The sequence below is a fragment of the Zonotrichia albicollis genome, chromosome 30 (assembly GCF_047830755.1).
Source record: "Zonotrichia albicollis isolate bZonAlb1 chromosome 30, bZonAlb1.hap1, whole genome shotgun sequence".
Classification (NCBI taxonomy): Eukaryota; Metazoa; Chordata; class Aves; order Passeriformes; family Passerellidae; genus Zonotrichia; species Zonotrichia albicollis.
Genome location: NC_133848.1, coordinates 6,187,604 through 6,211,937, shown reverse-complemented (window position 1 = coordinate 6,211,937; position 24,334 = coordinate 6,187,604). Strand labels below are relative to the sequence as shown.

General features: G+C 55.4%; 4 protein-coding genes across 8 annotated transcripts in view; all 4 read right to left on the bottom strand.

Annotated features, from left to right (window-relative positions):
• Positions 1–6,104, bottom strand: part of VANGL2 (VANGL planar cell polarity protein 2) — a 28,708-nt gene extending 22,604 nt beyond the window's left edge. For 4 of the 5 annotated variants that reach the window (XR_012577328.1, XR_012577330.1, XR_012577329.1 and 1 more), the window contains exons 1-2: positions 5,974–6,104; positions 240–382 (exon numbers count right to left, since the gene is read on the bottom strand). The gene's annotated coding sequence lies outside the window, so the exon portion shown is untranslated. The remainder of the gene's footprint in view (positions 1–239; positions 383–5,973) is intronic. The other variant, XM_074529298.1, reaches the window with a different exon arrangement.
• Positions 6,105–10,968: 4,864 nt separating this feature from the next.
• Positions 10,969–17,773, bottom strand: NHLH1 (nescient helix-loop-helix 1). Its single transcript, XM_074529497.1, has 2 exons — positions 17,084–17,773; positions 10,969–13,784 (listed from the first exon to the last, which is right to left on the bottom strand). The coding sequence occupies exon 2, from the start codon at positions 12,526–12,528 to the stop codon at positions 12,172–12,174; it is 357 nt and encodes a 118-aa protein (XP_074385598.1). The 5' UTR covers positions 12,529–13,784; positions 17,084–17,773; the 3' UTR covers positions 10,969–12,171.
• A 4,409-nt stretch (positions 17,774–22,182) lies between these two features.
• Positions 22,183–24,111, bottom strand: LOC141725717 (uncharacterized). The gene is made up of 4 exons (XM_074529750.1): positions 23,922–24,111; positions 23,398–23,806; positions 22,496–22,843; positions 22,183–22,428 (listed from the first exon to the last, which is right to left on the bottom strand). Exons 1-4 carry the CDS (start codon positions 24,005–24,007, stop codon positions 22,183–22,185), a joined length of 1,089 nt encoding a protein of 362 aa, XP_074385851.1. The 5' UTR covers positions 24,008–24,111.
• The window catches only part of NCSTN (nicastrin), a 51,597-nt gene continuing 51,371 nt past the window's right edge, over positions 24,109–24,334 (bottom strand). Inside the window, exon 18 of the mRNA XM_074529745.1 lies at positions 24,109–24,127. Within this exon, the coding sequence (XP_074385846.1) occupies positions 24,126–24,127 (2 nt within the window). The 3' untranslated portion in view covers positions 24,109–24,125. The remainder of the gene's footprint in view (positions 24,128–24,334) is intronic.

Below are 24,334 nucleotides of genomic sequence, written 5' to 3'. Positions count from 1 at the left end.
AGTTCCCCCAGTCCCCCCAGTAATGCCTGTATCCCGTCCCAGTATCCCCAGTATCCCCAGTAAGGGCCGGATCCCCTCGCAGTCCCCCCAGTCCCCCCAGTAATGCCTGTATCCCATCCCAGTATCCCCAGTCCCCCCAGTTATGCCTGTATCCCATCCCAGTATCCCCAGTAATGCCTGTATCCCGTCCCAGTCCCCCCGGTCCCCCCGGTCCCCCCGGCGTCCCCGGGCTCTCTCACCGGGCGGCTCCGGCGGCGGCGGCTCCGTCCCGGCGCTCTCCGAGGCCTTTGGGGCGTCCGGAGCCTCCGGAGGGGCCGGCATGGACCTGGGGCCGGGCATGGGGGGCTGCTCACGGCACGGGCACGGGGGGGCCGCCCCGGAGCTGCGGGGACAACGAATGGCAGTTCGGGAACAATTCCCAAAATCCTGAACTCCCAGATTCCAAAATTCCCAAATTCCTGAATTCACGAATTCCAAAAATCCCAAATTCCAAAATTCCCGAATTCCAGAATTCCCGAATTCCAAAATTCCCAAATTCCAAAATTCCCGAATTCCAAAATTCCCAAATTCCAGAATTCCAAAATTCCAGAATTCCAAAATTCCCGAATTCCAGAATTCTGGAATTCCCAAATTCCAGAATTCCCGAATTCCGAACCCCTGGAATTATCCAATCCTGCCAACTTTCAAATGTCACCAATTCCCCAACCATGCCAATTCCCAATCCTGCACGTTTTCAAATCCCACCAATTTCCCAATTCCCCAATCCTGCCAATTATTTCCCAATCCCACCAATTTTCAAATCCCGCCAATTCTGCAATTCCGCCAATTCCCCAATTTCCAATCACGCCAATTCCCCAATCCTGCAAATTCCCAAATTACCCAGTCCTGCCAATTTAAAATCCTGCCAATTTTCAATCCCATCAATTTTCAAATCCCACCAATTCCCAATCCCGCCAATTTTTAAATCCCACCAATTTTCCACTCCCTCCAATCCCCAAATTCCCAACTCCCGTCAATTTTTAAATCCCGCCAATTTCCCAATTCCATCAATTTTTAAATCCCATCAATTTTCAAATCCCGCCAATTCCCCAATTCCATCAATTTTAAAATCGCGCCAATTTTCAACTCCTGTCAATTCCCCAATCCTGCCAATTTTCAATTTTCACCAATTCCCAGATCCCGTTGCTCAGGAATTCCTTGGAAGCACCACAGAAAAGCGATTGGACATCCCCCCACCCCGGGCATCCCAAAATTTTTGGGAATTTTCCTCCTGGATGATCAGCCGCGATAGATTTGGGGTTTCCCAGGAATCCCTGAGTTTTCCCAAAATCCCGCTGTCTGTGGCTGAAGTGAACTTGGAGGTTTCCACAAATCCTGGGGTTTTCTACAAATCCTGGGGTTTCCCATGAATCCTGGGGTTTTCCAGAATTCCTGGGGTTTTCCAGAAATCCTCAGGTTTTCCATGAATCCCAGGATTTTCCAGGAATTCCTGAGTTTTCCCAAAATCCCAGGGTCTCCGGCTGAAGTGAACTTGGGGTTTTCCAGAAATCCTGGGGTTTTCCATGAATTCCTGGGGTTTTCCACAAATCCCGGGGTTTTCTGCAAATCCTGGGATCTTCCAGAAATTCCTGGGGTTTTCCATGAATTCCTGGGGTTTTCTACAAATCCTAGGGTTTTCCAGAATTCCTGGGGTTTTTCAGAATTCCTGGGGTTTCCCATGAAATCCAGGATTTTCCAGGTGTTCCGAGCCTGCGGATTCAGCCAAAATAAATTCAGGATTTTCCAGGAATCCACGAGTTTCACAGGTATTGTCCCTGTCCCAAAGGGAATTCGGGAATTCCAGCAGGAATCCGGGATCCTGGAGCTCCTCATCCTCCCGTTCCAGCAGTGAAAAACAACAAAAAAAGGGATTTTTCTTGGAATCTTTTCCAGCAGAGCCGGTTCCACAGAATGGATTCCCGGGCTCTGGGAGACGCCGGGAGCCAGAGCCAGATGCAAAAGAGGAGGAGGAGGAGGAAAATTCCCATTTTTTAATCCCGGGATGATCAAAGCTCCCCAAAAAACCCCCCCAGGGCCGGGGAGGCTTCGCCATTCCCGACGCCTTCAAGTCCAGGCTGGAATTTTTCCGGGGATCAAAGTCCTGGAGCCTCAAATCCAACGTTTGGGATTCAAATGTTCCCCCCAAAAAAACCGAAAATTAAATTAAAAATAAAACAAATAGATCCAAAGCGTTTCCAGATGAAAAAGCTTCTTCCCGACGGCTCCGGAGGGAGAATTCCAAGCAGGAAATCGGCTCCTTCCTGATCCGGAATGCTGGGAATGAGTTTTCCTGGGAAAATCCCACGTGGAGAGGAGGAATCCGATGGATGAAGGACACGAGGAACTGGGCAGGGCTGGGAATGATGGGGATGGGAATTCCAGAAGATTCCAGAAAGATCTCCGAGGTCACCGAGTCCGAGCTGGGATGGATCAAATCCGAATTCCAGGGATTCCCTGCAGGGATGGGGACCCAGCCCCACCTGAGCCCCTTCCCCACCCTTTTCCCATGGAAAAACCATCCCAGATTTCCAGCCCTGGCACAGCTCGAGCCCCCTTGTCCTGCCCCATTCCCCCGGGATCAGATCCCAAATCCCTCCCTGGATCCTCCCAAATTCCCAGCAAAAAATCCCAGGATTCCGGAATTCCCACCCCACATCCCTAAATCCTCCATCCAAATTCCTGGGGAACACTCAGGATTCCCTGGAAAAATCCCAAATTCCCAGGGAACGCTCAGGATTCCCTGGAAAAATCCCAAATTCCTGGGGAACACTCGGGATTCCCTGGAAAAATCCCAAATTCCTGGGGAATACTCAGGATTCCCTTGAGAAATCCCAAATTCCTGGGGAACACTCAGGATTCCCTGGAGAAAACCCAAATTTCTGGGAACATTCAAGATTCCCTGGAGAAATCCCATCACTCCATCCCTTCCCTAAATTCCCCCATCCCAAATTCCTTTGAAATGCTCAGGATTCCCTGGAGAAATCCCAAATTCCTGGGGAACACTCAGGATTCCCTGGAGAAATCCCAAATTCCCAGGAAACGCTCAGGATTCCCTGGAGAAATCCCAAATTTCTGGGAACATTCAAGATTCCCTGGAGAAATCCCAAATCTCATGACCCCATCCCTTCCCTAAAGTCCCCCATCCCAAATTCCAGGAGAACGCTCAGGATTCCCTGGAGAAATCCCAAATTTCTGGGGAATTCCTCAGGATTCCCTTGAGAAATCCCAAATTCCCAGGAAACGCTCAGGATTCGCTTGAGAAATCCCAAATTCCCAGAGAACGCTCAGGATTCCCTGGAGAAAACCCAAATTTCTGGGAACATTCAAGATTCCCTGGAGAAATCCCAAATCTCACAACCCCATCCCTTCCCTAAAGTCCCCCATCCCAAATTCCAGGAGAACACTCAGGATTCCCTGGAGAAATCCCAAATTTCTGGGGAATTCCTCAGGATTCCCTGGAGAAATCCCAAATTTCTGGGGAATTCCTCAGGATTCCCTGGAGAAATCCCAAATTCCCGGGGAATTCCTCAGAATTCCCTGGAGAAATCCCAAATCTCATCTTTCCAACAATCCCAAATCCGCTCCCAGGTGGCTCCGTGGCCTTTGGGAAGGACCATCCCATAAATCCACGTCCTCGCTGCGAATTCCGACGTTTTCTTCAGGAAAAACCCCAAAATCCCAATTGCTGCCCCCAAAGGACGCCGGGATCTCCCAGGATTTGGGTTTGGATCCATGAGAATTCTGCTCCAGCAGCTCCCGATGCTTTGGGATCTCCCCAATTCCATTTTCCACGTCCCGGATCCCGGAAAAGCAGCGCAGGGATGGGATCGAGGAGCGCTGGGACGTTTCCATCACATCCAGGGATCCTGCGGGGCTGAACCTCCTCGGGCTTGGGCCGCAATTCCGAATTTGGGAATTCCCAAATCCCTTCCCAGGCCTCGGCATCCCGGCCCGGGCAATAAATCCATAAAAACCTCTCGGGAATCTCATCCCAAATCCCGAACGGAGCCGGAGCCGGGGCTGCTCCCTCCGCGCCCATTGTCTGCCGGCAGCCGGGGGAAAACCGGGAATTCCTTCCTGCCTTGGGATCGCTCCGAGGGCCGGGATTGTCCCCAATTGTCCCCTCTGGGATTGGGGACACGGGGGGGACACCTCGAGCCCGCCCCCCGCTCCCCGCCGCCCGCTAATTGTTAATTGTTCATTAATTAAATCATCCGAGCTTCACAAAGCGCCGGGAAAATCCTCGGGGTCCCGGCTGGGTCCCGGCCCCAGCCTCGGGTTTCTGCCGGGGGCTCCTCCAGGAGGAGATTTGAATTTTCCCGAAATCTCCTTTTTTTTGTTGTTGTTGTTGTTGTCGTTTTCATTTCTTTTTCGCTGTTTTGTTGCGTTTTCACCTCCGCCCGCGGGGGGAAGAAGAGAATCCCAAAGGAAAAAACAACAAAACATCCCAGGCCGGGATCCGGGACCGGCTCGGGGAACCGGGAACCGGGTCAGGGATCCGGGAACCGGCTCGGGATCCAGGAACCGGCTCGGGATCCCAGAACCGGCTCGGGATCCCAGAACCGGCTCGGGGAACCGGCTCGGGATCTCAGAACCGGCTCGGGATCCCAGAACCGGCTCGGGATCTCCAGGAACCGGGTCAGGGATCCAGGAACCGGCTCGGGATCTCAGAACCGGCTCGGGATCCAGGAACCGGCTCGGGGAACCGGGAACCGGGTCAGGGATCCGGGAACCGGCTCGGGATCTCCAGGAACCGGGTCAGGGATCCAGGAACCGGCTCGGGATCTCCAGGAACCGGTTCGGGATCCCAGAACCGGCTCGGGGAACCGGGAACCGGCTCAGGATCTCCAGGAACCGGCTCGGGATCCAAGAACCGGGTCAGGGATCCCAGAACCGGCTCGGGATCTCCAGGAACCGGTTCGGGGAACCGGGTCAGGGATCCAGGAACCGGCTCGGGATCTCAGAACCGGCTCGGGATCCCCAGGAACCGGCTCGGGGATCCAGGAACCAGCTCGGGGTCTCAGAACCGGCTCGGGATCCGGGAACCAGCTCGGGATCCGGCCGGGGCTGTCTCGGAGCCGGGGGGCACCGGGCACGCCCGGCACAGGGAGCCCCGGGCACCGGGCAGGGCGTGGGGACAACGGGGGCGACAGTGGGGACACGGAGGGACACCGGGGACAGAGAGGGGACACGAGGGAATGAGGGGGACGGGGGGGGGGACACACCGGGCACAGGGACCCCCGAGCCGGCCCCACCCGGACACCGAGGAGGGGATGGGGACAGCGGGGACAGCGAGGGGGACACGGCAGGGACACCCCGAGAGTGACGGGGACACCCCGAGAGTGACGGGGACACCCGTGAGGGGACGGGGGGACACCCAGGAGACAGCGGGGGACACCCCGAGGGTGACGGGGACACCGGGGACCCCGCGCGGGTGATGAGGGGGACAGCGGGCACCGCTTGGGGACACCCCGGGACACCTTGGGGACACCCCGGGGACCCCCGCAGGTGATGGGGGACACACACAGGGGACACCCCGGGACACCTTGGGGACACCCCGCAGGTGATGGGGGACACACACAGGGGACACCCCGGGACACCTTGGGGACACCCCGGGGACGCCCCGCAGGTGCCCCCGCGATGGGCACAAAGCGCCCCGAGGCCGCCGTGCCACCCCCGCCGCAGCCCTGGGCACATTCGGGGGGTCCCGGGGGGGTCCCATCGCCCCCTCCCCACCGGGGCTCCCGCAGCCGCCGCCGCCGCCGCCGGAGCGCAGGAAAAGCCGCGGCCGGCGGGGCCCTTCCCGCACGGAGCGCGGCCCCGGCCCGGCCCCGCTCCCCGCCCGGCCCCGCGGCCGCTCCGGCAGCCCCGGATCCCCCCGGGACCCCCCCGGGACCCCCCGGCGCCCCCCGCTCACCATCGCCCCCCACTCACCATCGCCCCGCACCTTTGTGCGCGTCCCCCCCGCACCCGGAGCCGGCGGCGGCGGCGGCGGCGGCGGAGGAGGAGGAGGAGGAGGAGGAGGAGGAGGAGGAGGAGGAGGAGGAGGAGGAGGAGGAGGAGGAGGAGGAGGAGGAGGAGGAGGAGGAGGAGGAGGAGGAAGGGGAGGAGGGGGCGGAGGAAAGCCCGGCTCCCCCCGGAGCGCCCCCGCGCCCGCCCCATTGTCTGCGCTGCGCGCTCCCGGCGCCGCTGCGGGGCCATTGTTTGGGGCGGGGGGGACACCCGCGGACCCCTCCCCATATTGGGGACCCCTCCCCGAACACCCAGGGACCCCCCCAGGCCGGGGGGATTTGGGGTGAGGATGCGCTGCTTTGGGGGAGGGGGCGTTTTTTGAGGAGGGTTCCCCGTTTTTGGGGAGGGTTCCCTGTTTTTGAGGAGGGTTCCCCGTTTTTGGGGAGGGGGCGGCGTTTTTTTGGGGATGAATCCCCGGGTTTAGGGGGGGCAATGAGGGTTGAGTGCCCCCACCTCGTGTCCCCCCAGCTCGGAGCTCCCCCAAGCGGTCTCCGCACCCCAAAATTGTCCCCAAAGGGGTCACAGAGCCCCAAAACCGCCCCCTCCAAGGAGGTCTGAACCCCCAAAATTGCCCCAAAGGGGTCTCAGCCCAGGGTGGGGCGCAGCCCCGCTGCTCCCGCCTTGTTTTGGGGTTTGGGGAAGGATTCGGAACCCCATAAACCCCCCAAAAAATCCGGGATTTGGGGTCCTGGGTCCGCCCGAGCCCCCCTCAGGGTCTGGGGTGTCCTGGGGGGGGTCCGGCCGAGTTTGGGGTCACCCACGACCCTCCGCCCCAGCGGTTCCGGGGTGCTGGAAGACCCCAGCCCCATGTCTGCGGATATGGGGGTGCCCGGGACACACCTGGGGTCACACCTGGGGACCCCCGGCCTGCAGCAGAGCCGGGATTTTTGGGGGGCTCAGGACCCGCAGCACGCCCCGAGCCAGTACGGGCCTCTAGGGGCACACGGGGGGCTCCAACACCTTCATCTCCCCCAATGGGAGCGACCCCAAATCCCCCCGAGCCCCCCAAAACCACCCGGGGGTCCCCAAAGCCCGCGGAGCGCGGGGGGGGGCGCGGCCGCTGCCCGGAACAGCCGAGCGCTCAATGGGCGAGGGTGGGAACGCGCTGGCCACGCCCCCCGCAGCGCTGGCCAATGGCGTGAGGCGGGCGCAGAGAGCCGCGCTGCCATTGGTGGGATTGAAATGCGTGTGTGGGGCTCAATGGGGAGGCGGGGCCGGGAGGGGAATTGGGGCGGGGGGCGAGGGGAGAGCGGGAATTTGGGGAGAATTTGAGGGCATTTGGGGCGGGGGGATTTTGGGGCGATTTGGGGCGAGGGGAGATCGGGATTTTGGGAGGATTTGGGGGGGTTTGGGGCATTTGGGGCGAAAGGATGTTGGGGTTGGGGGCTATGGGGCAGGGACATTAGGGGGGAATTATGGGGCGGGGGGCGATGGGGTTACGGGGCAATGGGCTCAGAGAGCCCCTCACCCCATTATTTCACGCCCTAATGAGGGCAACCCCCGGCCCCACCCCGAGCTGCGACCCCAAACCCCACACCCGGCTCTTGGCGCCCCCATTGTTGTGGGGGAGGGGTCCCTGGTGACCCCATTGTTGTGGGGAGGGGTCCCTGGTGACCCCATTGTTGTGGGGTCTGTGCCGGGGGGGTCTCAGGGCCGCCCCCGCAGCTGCCCCGGGGCGCTCCCGCCCCTCTCGGGGATGATTTATGGGGCGGGGGTCGTTCCCTGGGATGATTTATGGGGTCGGGGGTCGTTCCCGGCCAGATGGGGCTGCGGCAGCTGGGAGGGGGCGCTCGGCCCCACCCCGGCCTTTGTGGTGCCCAGCGCCCCCTCCCCTCAAGGGCTGCGGGAGGGGACACGGCCCTAAAGGGGTTTGGGGACAATGAACCCAAAGGGGATTGGGGACAATGAACCCCAAAGGGGTCTGGGGGCAATGAACCCCAAAGGGGTTTGGGGACAATGAACCCCAAAAGGGGTTTGGGGACAATGAACCCAAAGGGGTTTGGGGTTCCCAAATTGAGGGGGGAGTGTCCCCAAATTAAGGGGAGGTGTCAGGGGGCGGTGTCCCCAAATTGGGGGGGTGGCAGAGCTGGAGGGACCCGGCAGGGGGCGCTGCTGCCCCGGCGGCCATTGGGGCCATTGGGGACACCCAGGAGCAATTCCCTCATTTTTATCCCCAAATCCGCGTGGATTTTGCCCAGGAATGGGATTTAGGGGATTTTCAAGAGGGATGGAGAGGATGGGTAGGGATGGAAATCGGGAAAAATGGGAATTTGGGGAATAAATGGGAAATAGGGGGAAAATGGGAAATAAGGGGGAAACAGGAATGGGGGGAAATGGGAATAGGGAAAATGGGAATTTGAGGAATAAATGGGAAATAGGGGGAAAATGGGAAATAAGGGGGAAACAGGAATGGGGGGAAATGGGAATAGCGGGGAAAATAGGAATAGGGAAAAAATGGGAATTTGGTAAAAATGGGAATAGGAGAAAAATGGGAGTTTGGGAAAAAATGAGAATGGGGGGAAAATGAGAATAAGGGAAAAATGGGAATAGGGGGGAAATGGGAATAGGGGGGAAATGGGAAAAGAATGAGAATGGGGGGGGGGAAATGGGAATAATAGAAAAATGGGAATGGGGAAAATGGGAATAGGGAAAAAAATGGGAAATAGAGGAAAATGGGAATGGGGGAAAATGACAATAGGGGAAATGGGAATGGGGGGGAATGGGAATGGGAGAAAAATGGGAAATAGGGAGGAAAATGGGAAATAGGGGAAAATGGAAATAGGGGGAAAATGGAAAAAGGGGGAAAATGGGAATGGGGGAGAAAAGAGAATGGGGGAAAATGGAAATAGGGGAAAAAAGAGAATGGGGGAAAATGGGAATGGGGGAGAAAAGTGAACAGAGGGAAAAATGGGAACGGGGAAAAAGGGGAATGGGGGGGAAATGGGAATAGAGGATAAAAACGGGAATTGTGCCGGGAAAGGCTGGGAGAGGCCGGGACAAAGGGCCGGAATTCCCAATCTGTCGGGCCGGAATCTCAATGAGAGCCGAGAGTTCCCATTGTGAGCGGGACAATGGGGCCAGATGGGGCCGGGGCCCCAAAGGGGATTGGGGAAAACGGCCCTAAAGGGGATTGGGGAAAACCTGAAAAGGTTTGGGAATAGGGAAAACTGATCCTAAAGGGGTTTGGGAATGGGGAAACCTAAAAGGGATTGGGAATGGGGAAACCTAAAAGGGATTGGGAATAGGGAAAACTGACCCTAAAGGGTTTGGGAATGTGAAAACCTAAAAGGGTTTGGGAATGGGGAAAACCTAAAGGGGATTGGGAATAGGGAAAACTGGCCCTAAAGGGGATTGGGAATGGGCAAAATCTAAAAGGGTTTGGGAATGGGGAAAACCTAAAGGGGATTTGGGAATAGGGAAAACTGACCCTAAAACAGTTTGGGAATAGGGAAAACCTGAAGGGGATTGGGAATGGGGAAAACTGATCCTAAAGGGGATTGGGAATGGGCAAAACCTAAAAGGGTTTGGGAATGGGGAAACCTAAAAAGGGTTGGGAATGAGGAAACCTAAAAGGGTTTGGGAATGGGGAAAACTGATCCTAAAGAGGATTGGGAATGGGCAAAATCTAAAAGGATTTGGGAATGGGGAAACCTAAAAGGGATTGGGAATAGGAAAAATTGATCCTAAAGGGCTGGGAATGTGAAAACCTAAAAGGGTTTGGGAATGGGGAAAACCTAAAGGGGATTTGGGAATGGGCACAGGGCCTTTTCCTTCTCCCCCCTAAAGTGCACAAGGACACAGTGGATAAGTTAATAATAATAATATTAATATTAAATAATGATAGTAATAAATAATAAATAATAATAATAATAATTCTCAATAAATAATTGATTCCATAAATATCCTCATGGCACAGGGACAGGGGGGAGGGAAGGGTTTGGGGGGAAAAGGGGGAGCCAGGCCCAGGAATTCCTGCTTCAATTCCTCTGGGAATTCCTGTTCCAGTTCTCTGGGAATTCTGCTCCAGTTCTCTGGGAATTTCTGCTCCAGATCTCTGGGAATTCCCGCTCCAGTTTATGGGAATTCCAGCTCCATTCTCTGGGAATTCCAGCTCCATTCTCTGGGAATTCCTGCTCCAGTTCTCTGGGAATTCCTGCTCCAGATCTCTGGGAATTCCAGCTCCAGATCTCTGGGAATTCCTGCTCCAGTTCTCTGGGAATTCCTGCTCCAGATCTCTGGAAATTCCAGCTCCATTCTCTGAGAATTCCAGCTCCATTCTCTGGGAATTCCTGCTCCAGTTCTATGGGAATTCTGCTCCAGTTCCTCTGGTTTTTGCTGCTCCAACCTTTTGGGATTTGCTGTCCCAGCTCTCTGGGATTTGTGGCTCCATCCCTTTGGGAATTGCTGCTCCAGTTCCTCAGGAATTGCAGCTCCAAGCCCTTGGGAATTGCGGCTCCACCTTCTGGGATTTGCTCTTCCAAATCTCAGGGATTTGCTGCTCCAGCCTTTTGGGATTTGCAGTCCCAAATTTCAGGGATTTGCTATGCCAGCCTTTTGGGATTTGCAGTCCCAAATCTCTGGGATTTGCTGCTCCAGCCTTTTGGGATTTGCAGTCCCAAATCTCCGGGATTTGCTGCTCCAACCCTTTGGGATTTGCAGTCCCAAATCTCTGGGATTGGCTCCTCCATCCCTCCGGAATTGCTGCTCCAGTTCCTCTGGAATTTCTGCTCCAAAGCCCCGGGAGCAGAGCAGGGCTGGGGGCGGGGGGGCAGGGTGGGCACACGGATGGACGGACGGACAGATGGACACAGGGATGGACAGACGGACACGGAGACAGACACGGGGATGGACAGGAAGACACAGGGATGGACACAGGGATGGACACAGGGATGGACACACGGACACAAGGATGGACAGACAGACAGACACACAGATGGACAGACAGATGTGTCAGACATCCAGGACGTGGTTCAGGTAGGAGATGGAGCAGATGGCCAGGTGGACACAGGGATGGAGAGACGGACACAGGGATGGACAGATGGACACGGGGATGGACACATGGACACCTCAGACATTCAGGACATGGTTCAGGTTGGAGATGGCCAGACAGACGCACAGACAGACAGACAGACGTGTCACACATCCAGGATGTGGTTCAGGTAGGAGATGGAGCAGATGGCCAGATGGACACAGGGATGGACACAGGGATGGACAGACAGACACAGGGATGGACAGATGGACACCTCAGACATCCAGGACATGGTTGGCCAGGCGCAGGATCTCCATCTTGGACAGTTTCTTGTCGGGCGGCAGCGTGGGCAGCACGGATGGACACACGGACCCAGGGATGGACAGACGGACAGACAGATGTGTCAGACGTCCAGGACGTGGTTCAGGTAGGAGATGTAGCAGATGGCCAGATGGACACAGGGATGGACACACGCACCCAGGGATGGACAGACAGACACACAGACGGACAGTCAGACGTCCAGGACGTGGTTCAGGTAGGAGATGTAGCAGATGGCCAGGCGGACACAGGGATGGACACACGGACCCAGGGATGGACAGATGGACAGACGGACAGTCAGACGTCCAGGACGTGGTTCAGGTAGGAGATGTAGCAGATGGCCAGGCGCAGGATCTCGATCTTGGACAGTTTCTTGTCGGGCGGCAGCGTGGGCAGCAGGGATGGACACACGGACCCAGGGATGGACAGACAGACACACAGACGGACAGATGGACAGTCACACGTCCAGGACGTGGTTCAGGTAGGAGATGTAGCAGATGGCCAGGTGGACACATGGACCCAGGGATGGACAGACGGACAGTCACACGTCCAGGACGTGGTTCAGGTAGGAGATGTAGCAGATGGCCAGGCGCAGGATCTCGATCTTGGACAGTTTCTTGTCGGGCGGCAGCGTGGGCAGCACGGATGGACATACAGACCCAGGGATGGACACACAGACGGACAGACGGACAGTCAGACGTCCAGGACGTGGTTCAGGTAGGAGATGTAGCAGATGGCCAGGCGCAGGATCTCGATCTTGGACAGTTTCTTGTCGGGCGGCAGCGTGGGCAGCAGGGATGGACACACGGACACACGGACGGACAGATGGACAGTCACACGTCCAGGACGTGGTTCAGGTAGGAGATGTAGCAGATGGCCAGGCGCAGGATCTCGATCTTGGACAGTTTCTTGTCGGGCGGCAGCGTGGGCAGCAGGCGCCGCAGCTCGGCGAAGGCCACGTTGAAGGCCTCGACGCGGATGCGCTCGCGGGTCGCGTGCGCCGTCCGGTACTTGGCCGTGGCCCGGCGCCGGCGCCGCCGCTCCTCGCGGCTCAGGGGCTCCGCACCGGCACCGGCACCGGAACCGGAACCGGAACCGGCGCCAGAACCGGCACCGGCAGCCGGGGAGGGAGCGGGGTCGGGGTGGGATGAGGGGATGGAGAGGGACGGGGGCTCGGAGTTCAGCATCATCCTCAGAGGGACGGGGACGGAGTGACCTTGGGGACAGATCCAAAAGGGTCCTGGGGACTTGGGGACAGCCCCAAAGGGATCCTGGGGACAGCTCTGAACGGATCCTGGGGACAATCCCAAAGGGATCCCGGGGTTTGGGGACAATCCCAAAGGGATCCCAGGGACAGCCCCAAAGGGATCCTGGGGACAGCTCTGAACTGATCCTGGGGTTTGGGGACAGCTCTGAACTGATCCCGGGGTTTGGGGACAGCCCTAAAGGGATCCTGGGGACAGCTCTGAACTGATCCTGGGGTTTGGGGACAGATCCAAAGGGATCCTGGGGACTTGAGGACAGTTCTGAACTGATCCTGGGGACAATCCCAAAGGGATCCTGGGGACAATGCCAAAGGGATCCCGGGGTTTGGGGACAATCCCAAAGGGATCCCAGGGACAGCCCCAAAGGGATCCTGGGGTTTGAGACCAATCCCAAAGGGACCCTGGGGACAATTCCAAACAGATCCCCAGGATTTGGGGACAGCAGCAAGGGGATCCTGTGGCTTGGGGACAATCCCAGAGGGATCCCAGAGATTTGGGGACAGTTCTTAACTGATCCTGGGGACTTGGGGACAGCAGCAAAGGGATCCTGGGGACAATTCCAAAGGGATCCTGGGGACAGCAGCAAAAGGATCCCGGGGTTTGGGGACAATTCCAAACTGATCCTGGGGACTTGGGGACAGCTCCAAACCTGAGATCCCGCAGGTTTGGGGACACCTCCAAGGGGTTTGGGGTCACTTCCGAGCTGTTCCTGGTGGTTTGGGGTCCCCTCTGAGCAGCTCCTGGGGGTTTGGGGTCACCTCAGCAGGAGAAGTCCCCGGATTTGGGGTTCCCGTTACCGGATTTGGGATTCCCGTCCCTGGATTTGGGGTTCCCGTCCCTGGATTTGGGGTTCCCGTTACCGGATTTGGGGTTCCCGTGCCCGGATTTGGGGTTCCCGTCCCCGGATTTGGGGTTCCCGTTCCCGGATTTGGGGTTCCCGTCCCCGGATTCGGGGTTCCCGTCCCCCGTTCCCAGCGAGGCCCGTGCGGATCCTCCTCCTCCTCCTCCCCATCACATTCCAGCCGGGAATTGGGGAATTTCCCTCAGGAATTCCGAGATCCAGGAGGAGAAATCCGAGGCACAAAAACGGGATCGAGCTTTTCCCGTGGCTTTTGGGGCTTTTGGGGTTTTTGGGGTCAGGATGCGGCTCCGGAGCCCTCAGGGGTCAAATCCCGACGGGTCTGGAAAAGAAAGATCGGGAATTTCAGCTCCGGGGGGGAAAGGAGCCGGGAGAGGCATCAAATGAAAGAATAAAAATGAAGTAGTAATAATAATAGTAATAATAATAATATTATTAATAACAATATTAATAATAATAATAATAATAATAATAATAATAATAATAATAATAATAATAATAATAATAATAATAATAATAATAATAATAATAATAATAATGTGAAACAAGGTAAGATCAAATAATGAAATGAAAATGAAATGAAATGAGATGTGATTAATACAATAAAATAAAATAAATAAAATATATAAAAATAAAATAAAATATATAAAAATAAAATAAAATAAAAATAATAAAATAAAATAAAATAAAATAAAATAAAATAAAACCAAAATAAAATAAAATAAAATATATTAAAAATAAAATAAAATAAAATAAAATAAAACCAAAATAAAATAAAATAAAATAAAATAATAAATTAAATTTCATTTTATTAATAAATTAATAAAATAAAAAAAAATAAATTTCCACAGCTTTTTCCAGTCAAATCCCGTCTACTTTGGGGAAACAAACTCAGGGAATTCCAGCTCCCGGAAGGAAAAGGATCCGCAGGGAAAGCTCCGGGAATTCGGGGGGTTCGGGGTTTCGGGGGTTCGGGGTTTCGGGGTTCCGGGGTTTCGGGGGTTCGGGGGTTCGGGGTTTCGGGGGTTCGGGGGTTCGGGTGTTCGGGGGTTCGGGGGTTCGGGGGTTCGGGGGTTCCGGGGGTTCGGGGGGTTCGGGGGGTTCGGGGGGTTCCGGGGGTTCGGGGTTTCCGGGGGTTCGGGGTTTCGGGGTTTCGGGGCCGGGCCCGGAGCCTCGCGGGGGCCGCAGGTGGCGGATGCGCGGCGGGGGCGGGGGCGGGGCGGGCTTTGTGTCGCAAATGAGCCCCGTCTGTCCCCAAGGCTGTCCTTCTGTCCCTCTGTCCCTCTGTCCGTCCCTCTGTCCGTCTGTCCTTCTGTCCCTCTGTCCCTCTGTCCGTCCCTCTGTCCTTCTGTCCCTCTGTCCCTCTGTCCGTCCCTCTGTCCCCCTGTCCCCTCTGTCCGTCCGTCTGTCCCCCCTCGCTGTCCCCCTGTCCCCCCTCGCTGTCCCCCTGTCCCTCTGTCCGTCTGTCCCGCTGTCCCCCTGTCCGTCTGTCCCTCCCTGCCTGTCCGTCTGTCCCCCCCCCTCGCTGTCCCCCTGTCCGTCTGTCCCCCCTCGCTGTCCCCCTGTCCCTTCTGTCGGTCTGTCCCCCTGTCGGTCTGTCCCTCCCTGCCTGTCCCCCTGTCCGTCTGTCGGTCTGTCCCCCTGTCCCCCTGTCCGTCTGTCCCCCTTCGCTGTCCCCCTGTCGGTCTGTCCCCCCTCGCTGTCCCCCTGTCCGTCTGTCGGTCTGTCCCACTGTCCCCCTGTCCGTCTGTCCCTCCCTGCCTGTCCCCCTGTCCGTCTGTCCCCCCTCGCTGTCCCCCTGTCCGTCTGTCCGTCTGTCGGTCTGTCCCCCCTCGCTGTCCCCCTGTCCGTCTGTCTCTCCCCGTCTGTCCGTCTGTCCCCGCGGGCTCCGTTCCCGGCAGGCGGAGCGGCCGCAGCTGCTCCCGGGGATCCGCGGGGAATCCCGAGCGCCGCCCCCCGCTCATCTTCATCCTCATCATCCTCATCATCCTCATCATCCTCATCATCCTCATTCCCGTCCTTATCTTCACCCTCATCCTCCCCTTCAGCATCCTCTTCTTCCTCATCCTCATCATCCTCTTCATCCTCATTATCCTCATCCTCATCATCCTCATCACCCTTATCGTTCTCATCCTCTTCTTCCTCATCATCCTCATCATCTTCTTCTTCCTCATCCTCATCTTCATCATCCTCATCCTCACCCTCATCCCCCTCATCATCCTTATTTTCATTTTCTTCTTCCTCATCACCCTCACCCTCCTCTTCCTCATCCTCTTCTTCCTCCTCATCCTCCTCATCCTCCTTATCATCCTCTTCTTCCTCATTTTCATCACCCTCATCCTCCTCATTCTCATCCTCATCATCCTCATTACCCTCTTCTTCATCCTCCTCATCCTCATCACCCTCATCACCCTCATCCTCATTCTTATCATCCTCATTCTCTTCTTCCTCATCCTCATCACCCTCATTCTCATCCTTATCTTCTTCCTCTTCATCTTCTGCATCTTTATCCTCCTCCTCCTCGTCTTTATCTTAACTTCATCCTCATCCTCATCTTCATCCCAATCCTCATTCCCACCCTCATCCTCCTCATCCTCATCCCCGCTGCCTTCCCTGGAAATCCGGGAATGCCGCCGGGAAAAGGGGAAAAACTCGGGAATGGGAAAAGCGGCCGGGAACGGATCCCAAATCCCGGCGGGACCGGGCGGGGACGGCCCCGATCCCGGTTTTTTAGGGGCTGGAATGGTGGGAATTTACCCCAAAAAAATGGGGAAAAAATTCGTCCCAAAATTTCCCAAAATCCCTGAGAGGGGCGGGAATTTCCCCAGGAATTTTTCCCGGGAATTTCCCTGCTGGGTCTCCCGAAGAAATTCCCGGGAATTTTGGATGTTTGGGATCACTCCCGGCTCGATTTGGGGAATTATTTGGGAATTCGGGAATTTGGGAATTGGGGAATTATTTGGGGATTTGGGGATTTGGGTATTTGGGAATTGGGGATTCGGGAATTTGAGAATCTGGGAATTTGGGGATTTGAGAATTTGGGGATTTGGGGATTCGGGAATTTTGGGATTTGGGGATTTGGGAATTCGGGAATTTAGCCCCTTGAGCTTCCCTGTGGATCTGGGATTCCCGGGAATTCGGGATGCATCCCTGCATGGGAAGCAGATTTTTTTTTTTGGGAAAACCGAAGTTTCATTCCCGCATCCAAACCAATTCCCGGCCTGGGTTATCCCGGAGCTTTTCCTCGGCGCGCAATTCCCGCTCCCAGCGCCTCTTGCCCGAGGTTTTTTGGGGAAAATCGCGCAATTCCCGAATCCAGCCGCTCCAAGGATTCCTGGTCAGCCTCCGCTTTTCCCAGCAAAACCCCGGGAATTTTTCCCACTTCTTCCCTCGCCCTTTTCCTCCCATTCCTCACGAAATTCCCAATTTTCCTCAGAAACCAAACGGATTCCAGGCGGGTTCTTTTCCTTTTCCCCGCTCCCAAACCCTCGCAGGAAAATCCCATTTTCCAAAGGGATTTGGGAGCCAAACCCGGCAGCGGGACCGAGGCGTTTCCCGGGAGTTTGGGGCAGAATTCCCGGTTTTTGGGGCCATTCCCGATGCCTGGAAAAGCCGCCTTACCCCGAGTCCCGCACCATCGCCGGGCTCCGCGCGTTTCTCCTCCAGGAATTCCCAGGATTTCTGCTCATCCATTCATGGAGAAAAGAGGAAAAAACTTTCCCTGGATTCTCCCGAGGTCCCGCGAAGGATCCGGGATGGGAATCCGGGATGGGAATCCGGGATCGATCCCGGAATTCCCGGGGAAGCCGCTCCGGAGCCTCCGAGGAGGAAATTTCGCCGCTTCTGCCCCCAAAATTCCCAATTTATCCACGCCGGGCCCGACCCCGGGAGCCTCATTGGCCTCTCCGGTTCCCCCCCTCCCTTTTCCCTCATAAATATGGAAAAGCGGGAATTCGGGATTCCATTGGCTGCGCGCGCTGGATGCGGGCCGGGAAGGGGCGACAGCTGCTCCCGGTGCTGCTCCCAGCGGGAACCCGGGAAAAGGGGAAAAAGGGCCCGGAGCGCAATTCCCGGGCAGAAAATCGGGAAAAGGGAGCCGGGAAATTGGGAAAAGGGAGCCTGGAGTGGAAATCCCGGTCCTGAAAATTGGGGAAAGGGAGCCGGGAAATTGGGAAAAGGGAGCCTGGAGTGGAAATCCCGGTCCTGAAAATTGGGGAAAGGGAGCCTGGAATGGAAATCCCGGTCCTGAGAATGGTCCTGTCCCCGCTCTGTCCTCGCTGTCCCGGCTCTATCCCCGCTCTGTCCCGGCTCTGTCCCGGCTCTCTCCCCGCTCTGTCCCCGCTGTCCCGGTTCTGTCCCCGCTGTCCCCGCTGGCGATGCTGGCGATGCTGGCGATGCTGGCGCTGCTGGCGCTGCCGCCCTGGCTCTGTCCCCGCTGTCCCGGCTCTGTCCCCGCTCTCTCCCCGCTCTGTCCCGGTTCTGTCCCCGCTGGCTGCCATGGCAGTGCTGTCCCCGCTGTCCCGGCCCTATCCCGGCTCTCTCCCCGCTCTGTCCCCGCTGTCCCGGTTCTGTCCCCGCTGTCCCCGCTGTCCCCGCTGGCGCTGCCGCCCTGGCTCTGTCCCCGCTCTATCCCGGCCCTATCCCGGCTCTATCCCGGTTCTGTCCCCGCTGGCTGCCATGGCAGTGCTGTCCCCGCTGTCCCCGCTATCCCGGCTCTCTCCCCGTTCTGTCCCCGCTATCCCGGTTCTGGCCCCGCTGTCCCCTCTGGCGCTGTCCCCGCTCTATCCCGGCTCTCTCCCCGCTATCCCGGTTCTGTCCCCACTGTCCCGGCTCTGTCCCCGCTGTCCCGGTTCTGTCCCCGCTGGCTGCCATGCCAGTGCTGTCCCCGCTGTCCCCGCTGTCCCCGCTGGCAATGCTGGCGCTGCTGGCGCTGCCGCCCTGGCTCTGTCCCCGCGCTGTCCCCGCTCTGTCGCCAGCTGAGCCCCGCGTGTCGCCGCCCGCGGCTCCGGGGCCGTTCCGGGAGCAGCTGCGAGCGCGGCGGGCACCGAGCCCGAGCGGGAGGGGCCGCGAGGGGACGGGGACGGCGACAGCGACCGGGGACGGGGACAGGGACAGGGATGGGAGATGCGGATAGGGACGGGGACAGGGGGACAGGAGAGAGGGAAAGGGACAGGGATGGGGACAGGAGAGGGGGACGGGAGAGAGGGAAAGGGACAGGGACAGGAGATGGGGACGGGGACAGGAGATGGGGACGGGGACAGGAGATGGGGACAGGGACGGGGACAGGGGGACAGGACATGGGGACAGCGACAGGAGAGAGGGGCAGGGATGGGAGAGAGGGAAAGAGACAGACACGGGACAGGGACAGGGACGGGGACAGGGACAGGGACAGCGGCTGGAGAAGGGGACAAGGATTGGGATTGGAGACGGGGACAAGAACGAGAGATGGGGACAGGGACGGGGACAGCGACAGGACAGAGGGACAGGACATGAGGGCAGCGACAGGGCCAGGAGATGGGGACAAGGACAGGGGACAGGGCCAGGAGATGGCACAGGGAATGCAGCGGGGACAGAGCCCGGAGCATTCCCGGCACAGCCGCATCCCACATTCCCATCCCTCATTCCCATCCCTCATTCCCGAATCCCCTCCCCGCCACCCCGAGGGGACTTTTTGGGATCGTTCCCGGCGCCTCCCGCATCCATCGCTGCCCAAATCCCGAATCCCGAATCCCAAATCCCGAATCCCAAATCCACATCCATCACCTCGACTCCCGAATCCCGAATCCCAATTCCCACCCCTCGAATCCACATCCATCACCCCAAACCTCACATTCCCATCCCAAATCCCAAATCCCACATCCCAAATCCACATCCATCACCTCGAATCCCGAATCCCAAATCCCGATTCCCACATCCCAAATCCACATCCATCACTGCAAATCCCAAATCCACATCCATCACCCCAAATCCCGAATCCCAATTCCCACCCCCCAAATCCACATCCATCACCCCAATCCCCCATTCCCACATTCCCATCCCAAATCCCACATCCCAAATCTACATCCATCACCCCGAATCCCGAATCCCAATTCCCGAATCCCACATCCCAAATCCACATCCATCACCCCAATCCCACATTCCCATCCCACATCCCAAATCCCACATCCCAAATCCACATCCATCACCTCGAATCCCGAGTCCCAATTCCCGAATCCCACATCCCAAATCCACATCCATCACCCCAAACCCCACATTCCCATCCCAAATCCCGAATCCCAAATCCCACCCCCCGAATCTACATCCATCACCCCAATCCCCCATTCCCACATTCCCATCCCAAACCCCACATCCCACATCCCAAATCTACATCCATCACCTCGAATCCCGAATCCCAAATCCCACATCCCGAATCCACATCCATCACCCCAAACCCCACATTCCCATCCCGAATCCCAATTCCCGAATCCCAAATCCACATCCATCACTCCCCAAATCCCGAATCCCAAATCCCACATCCCAAATCTACATCCATCACCTCGAATCCCGAATCCCAAATCCCAAATCCCGAATCCCAAATCCACATCCATCACCGCAAATCCCGCATTCCCATCCCAAATCCCAAATCCACATCTATCATTCCCCAAATCCCGAATCCCAAATCCCACATCCCAAATCCACATCCATCACCCCAAACCCCACATTCCCATCCCACATCCCGAATCCCGAATCCCAATTCCCACCCCCCGAATCCACATCCATCACCCCAATCCCCCATTCCCCCATTCCCATCCCACCCCCGAATCCCCATCCATCACCCCAAACCCCACATTCCCATCTCAAACACCAAATCCCACCCCCCGAATCCCCATCCATCACCCCAACCCCGCATTCCCGCCCCGTTCCCGTCCCCTCCGCCCCTCGGGGATTCTTTGGGATCGTTCCCGGCGCGGCCGCAGCTGCTCCGGGGGCTCCGGGCGCGGTTCCAGCCGGGAACGAGCCGGGAACGAGCCGGGAACGAGCCGGGAACGAGCCGGGAACGAGCCGGGAACGAGCCGGGAACGAGCCGGGAACGAGCCGGGAACGAGCCGGGACCGATCCCAGCGCTTCCCACCGGGAATCGCGGCCGCTCCTCCCGCCCCGGACCCTCCGGAGCGGGATCGGGGGCTCCGGGCTGACCCCAAAACGGGGGAGTTGGGATCGGGGCCGCGGGTCCCAGAGGAATTCCCGGGATTCCCTTTGGGACGCTCCCGGCCCGGCTTTTCCTCCTTTTCCCAGCCGGGATTCCCGCCTGGAATGGGGGATCCCAGCCAGGGATGTGCCCGGATCCCAAAAACCCAAAAAATCCCAAAAATCCCGCGGAGCCGGGAAGGTTCTTCTGGGATTTTGGTCATTCCCAGCCCCGGGAATTCCCGGGATTTTGGTCATTCCCACTTCTGAGAATTCCCGGGATTTTGGTCATTCCCAGCCCTGAGAATTCCTGAGATTTTCTTCATTCCCAGCCCCGAAAATTCCCGGGATTTTTTCATTTCCAGCCCCGAGAATTCCAGGGATTTTTGGTCATTCCCCGTCCTGAGAATTTCCAGCTCAATATCCCAAATTTCCAGCCCATGATCCCAAATTTCCAGTTCATTATCCTGAATTCCAGCCCATTATCCCAAATTTCAGCTCAATATCCCAAATTTCCAGCCCATGATCCCAAATTTCCAGCTCAATATCCTGAATTTCCAGCCCATGATCCCGAATTTCCAGTTCATTATCCCGAATTTCCAGCCCATTATCCCAAATTTCAGCTCAATATCCCGAATTTCCAGCCCATGATCCCGAATTTCTAGTTCATTATCCCAAATTCCCGGCCCATGATCCCAAATTTCCAGTTCATTATCCCGAATTCCAGTTCATTATCCTGAATTCCAGGCCATTATCCCAAATTTCCAGTTCATTATCCCGAATTCCAGCTCAATATCCTGAATTTCCAGCCCATGATCCCGAATTTCCAGCCCATGATCCCGAATTTCCAGCCCATGATCCCGAATTTCCAGCTCAATATCCCGAATTTCCAGCCCATTATCCCAAATTTCCAGCTCAATATCCCGAATTTCCAGCTCATTATCCCAAATTCCCGGCCCATTATCCCGAATTCCAGCTCAATATCCCAAATTCCCGGCCCATTATCCCAAATTCCAGCTCATTATCCCAAATTCCCGGCCCATTATCCCAAATTTCCAGTTCATTATCCCGAATTCCAGCTCAATATCCTGAATTTCCAGCCCATTATCCCAAATTTTGGCTCCCTCCCTTCCTTCCCATCCGTTATCCCAAAGCTCTTCCCGGCTCCTCCTTTTCCATGAATTTTTTGGGATCCAAATCCCAAAATCCCATCCCCTTTATCCAATCCCAATCCCAAAATCCCAAATTTACCCAAATTCCAAGTTCCCCCAATTCCCAACATTTTCTCCTCTTTTTCTTTGGGAAAAAAAACCTGGAAATCACAGAATTTCCTTGGGAATTCCATGGATTTATTTATAATATTTACAAATCCCAAGGAAAAAAAAAAAAAGGGAATTTTTCCATGGGGACATTCCCAAACCCATTGGAATTCCCAAAAATCTCCCTCCTGGGAAACAGGATGGGAATTCCTGGAATATTTTGGGAATTTGCTGCTCTGGGCACCGGATCCACCCAGAAATTCCGGGAATTTTGGGAATTTCGCACCCAGAGCATCAAATCCAAATGAGAATTTTGGGAATTTTTTGCTCACGGCATCGAATCCAACCTGGAATTCCAGAAATTTCCTGGGAACACCTCCGGCATTTCCAGCTCTGGGGGAATTCCCTGTTTTCTGGAGGATTTTCTGGAAGTTTCCCCGGATTTTCCAGGCGGTTTTTCCCATTTTTTCCAGGCAGTTTTTCCCATTTTTTCCAGGTGGTTTTCCCGGATTTTCCTGGAGATTTTCCCGGATTTTCCAGGTGGTTTTTCCCATTTTTTCCAGGTGGTTTTCCTGGATTTTCCTGGAGATTTTCCCAAATTTCCCAGGTGGTTTTTCCCAGATTTCCCACGATGTTTTTCCTGAATTTTCCAGGAAGTTTTTCCTGGGATTTTCCAGATGGTTTTCTCTGGATTTTTTCCAGGCGATTTTCTGGAATTTTCCAAGAGGTTTTCCCTGAATTTTCCAGGACGTTTCTCTGGATTTTCCAGGATGTTTTCCGGGGATTTTCTCTGGGGATTTTCCAGGCAGTTTTTCTGGGATTCTCCAGGATGTTTTTCCTGAATTTTCCAGGTATTTTCCCCAGATTTTCCAGGATGTTTTTCCCGGATTTTCCAGGCGTTTTTCCGGGATTTTCCAGGATGTTTTTCCTGGATTTTCCCGGATATTTTTCCTGGATTTTCCAGGCGATTTTTCCGGAATTTTCTCTGGGATTTTCCAGGATGTTTTTCTGGATTTTCCGGGTGTTTTTCCGGGATTTTCTCTGGGATTTTCCAGGCATTTTCCCCAGATTTTCCAGGATGTTTTTCCTGGATTTTCCAGGATGTTTTTCCCGGATTTTCCAGGCATTTTTTTCCGGGATTTTCTCTGGAATTTTCCGGGATTTTCTCTGGGATTTTCCAGGCAGTTTTTCCTGATTTTCCAGGATGTTTTTCCTGGACTTTCCAGGTGTTTTTCCGGGATTTTCTCTGGGATTTTCCAGGATGTTTTTCCCGGATTTTCCAGGCGTTTTTCTGGATTTTCAGGCGTTTTTTCCGGGATTTTCTCTGGGATTTTCCAGGCATTTTTCCGGGATTTTCTCTGGGATTTTCCAGGATGTTTTTCCCGGATTTTCCAGGCATTTTTCCAGGATTTTCTCTGGGATTTTCCATGCGTTTTTCCGGGATTTTCTCTGGGATTTCCCAGGATGTTTTCCCTGATTTTCCAGGATGTTTTTCTGGGATTTTCCAGGCGTTTTTCTGGGATTTTCTCTGGGATTTTCCAGGACGATTTTCCCGGATTTTCCAGGCGCTTTTCCAGGATTTTCTCTGGGATTTTCCAGGATGTTTTTCCTGGATTTTCCTGGATATTTTTCCTGGATTTTCCAGGCGATTTTTCTGGGATTTTCTCTGGGATTTTTCAGGATGTTTTTCTGGATTTTCAGGCATTTTTTCTGGGATTTTCTCTGGGATTTTCCAGGATGTTTTTCCCAGATTTTCTGGGCATTTTTCCGGGATTTTCTCTGGGGTTTTCCAGGATGTTTTTCTGGGATTTTCCAGGATGTTTTTCCTGGCTTTTCCTGGATATTTTGCCCGGATTTTCCAGGATGTTTTTCTGGATTTTCAGGCGTTTTTTCCGGGATTTTCTCTGGGATTTTCCAGGCATTTTTCCAGGATTTTCTCTGGGATTTTCCAGGATGTTTTTCCTGGATTTTCCTGGATATTTTTCCTGGATTTTCCAGGCGATTTTTCTGGGATTTTCTCTGGGATTTTCCAGGATGTTTTTCCCGGATTTTCCAGGCATTTTTTTCCGGGATTTTCTCTGGAATTTTCCAGGATGTTTTTCCCGGATTTTCCAGGCATTTTTTTCCGGGATTTTCTCTGGGATTTTCCAGGATGTTTTTCTGGGATTTTCCAGGATGTTTTTCTGGGATTTTCCAGGACGATTTTCCTGGATTTTCCAGGTGTTTTTCCGGGATTTTCTCTGGAATTCTCCAGGATGTTTTTCCCAGATTTTCCAGGCGTTTTTCCGTGATTTTCTCTGGGATTTTCCAGAATGTTTTTCCTGCATTTTCCATGTGTTTTTCTGGGATTTTCTCTGGGATTTTCCAGGATTTTCTCTGGGATTTTCCAGGATGTTTTTCCTGGATTTTCCCGGATATTTTTCCTGGATTTTCCAGGATGTTTTTC

Excerpts from the sequence above, each read along its gene's own strand:
- NHLH1 (XM_074529497.1), bottom strand. The coding sequence starts at position 12,528 with ATGATGCTGAACTCCGAGCCCCCGTCCCTCTCCATCCCCTCATCCCAC.
- LOC141725717 (XM_074529750.1), bottom strand. The coding sequence starts at position 24,007 with ATGCCTGGAAAATCCGGGAAAAACATCCTGGAAAATTCCAGAGAAAAT. Across the intron at positions 23,807-23,921 it reads GAAAATCCGGGAAAAACATC|CTGGAAAATCCCAGAGAAAA; the intron begins CTGGAAAATCCC and ends CTGGAAAAATGC. Across the intron at positions 22,844-23,397 it reads GAGAAAATCCCAGAAAAACG|CCAGGAAAAATATCCGGGAA; the intron begins CCTGGAAAATCC and ends CGCCTGGAAAAT.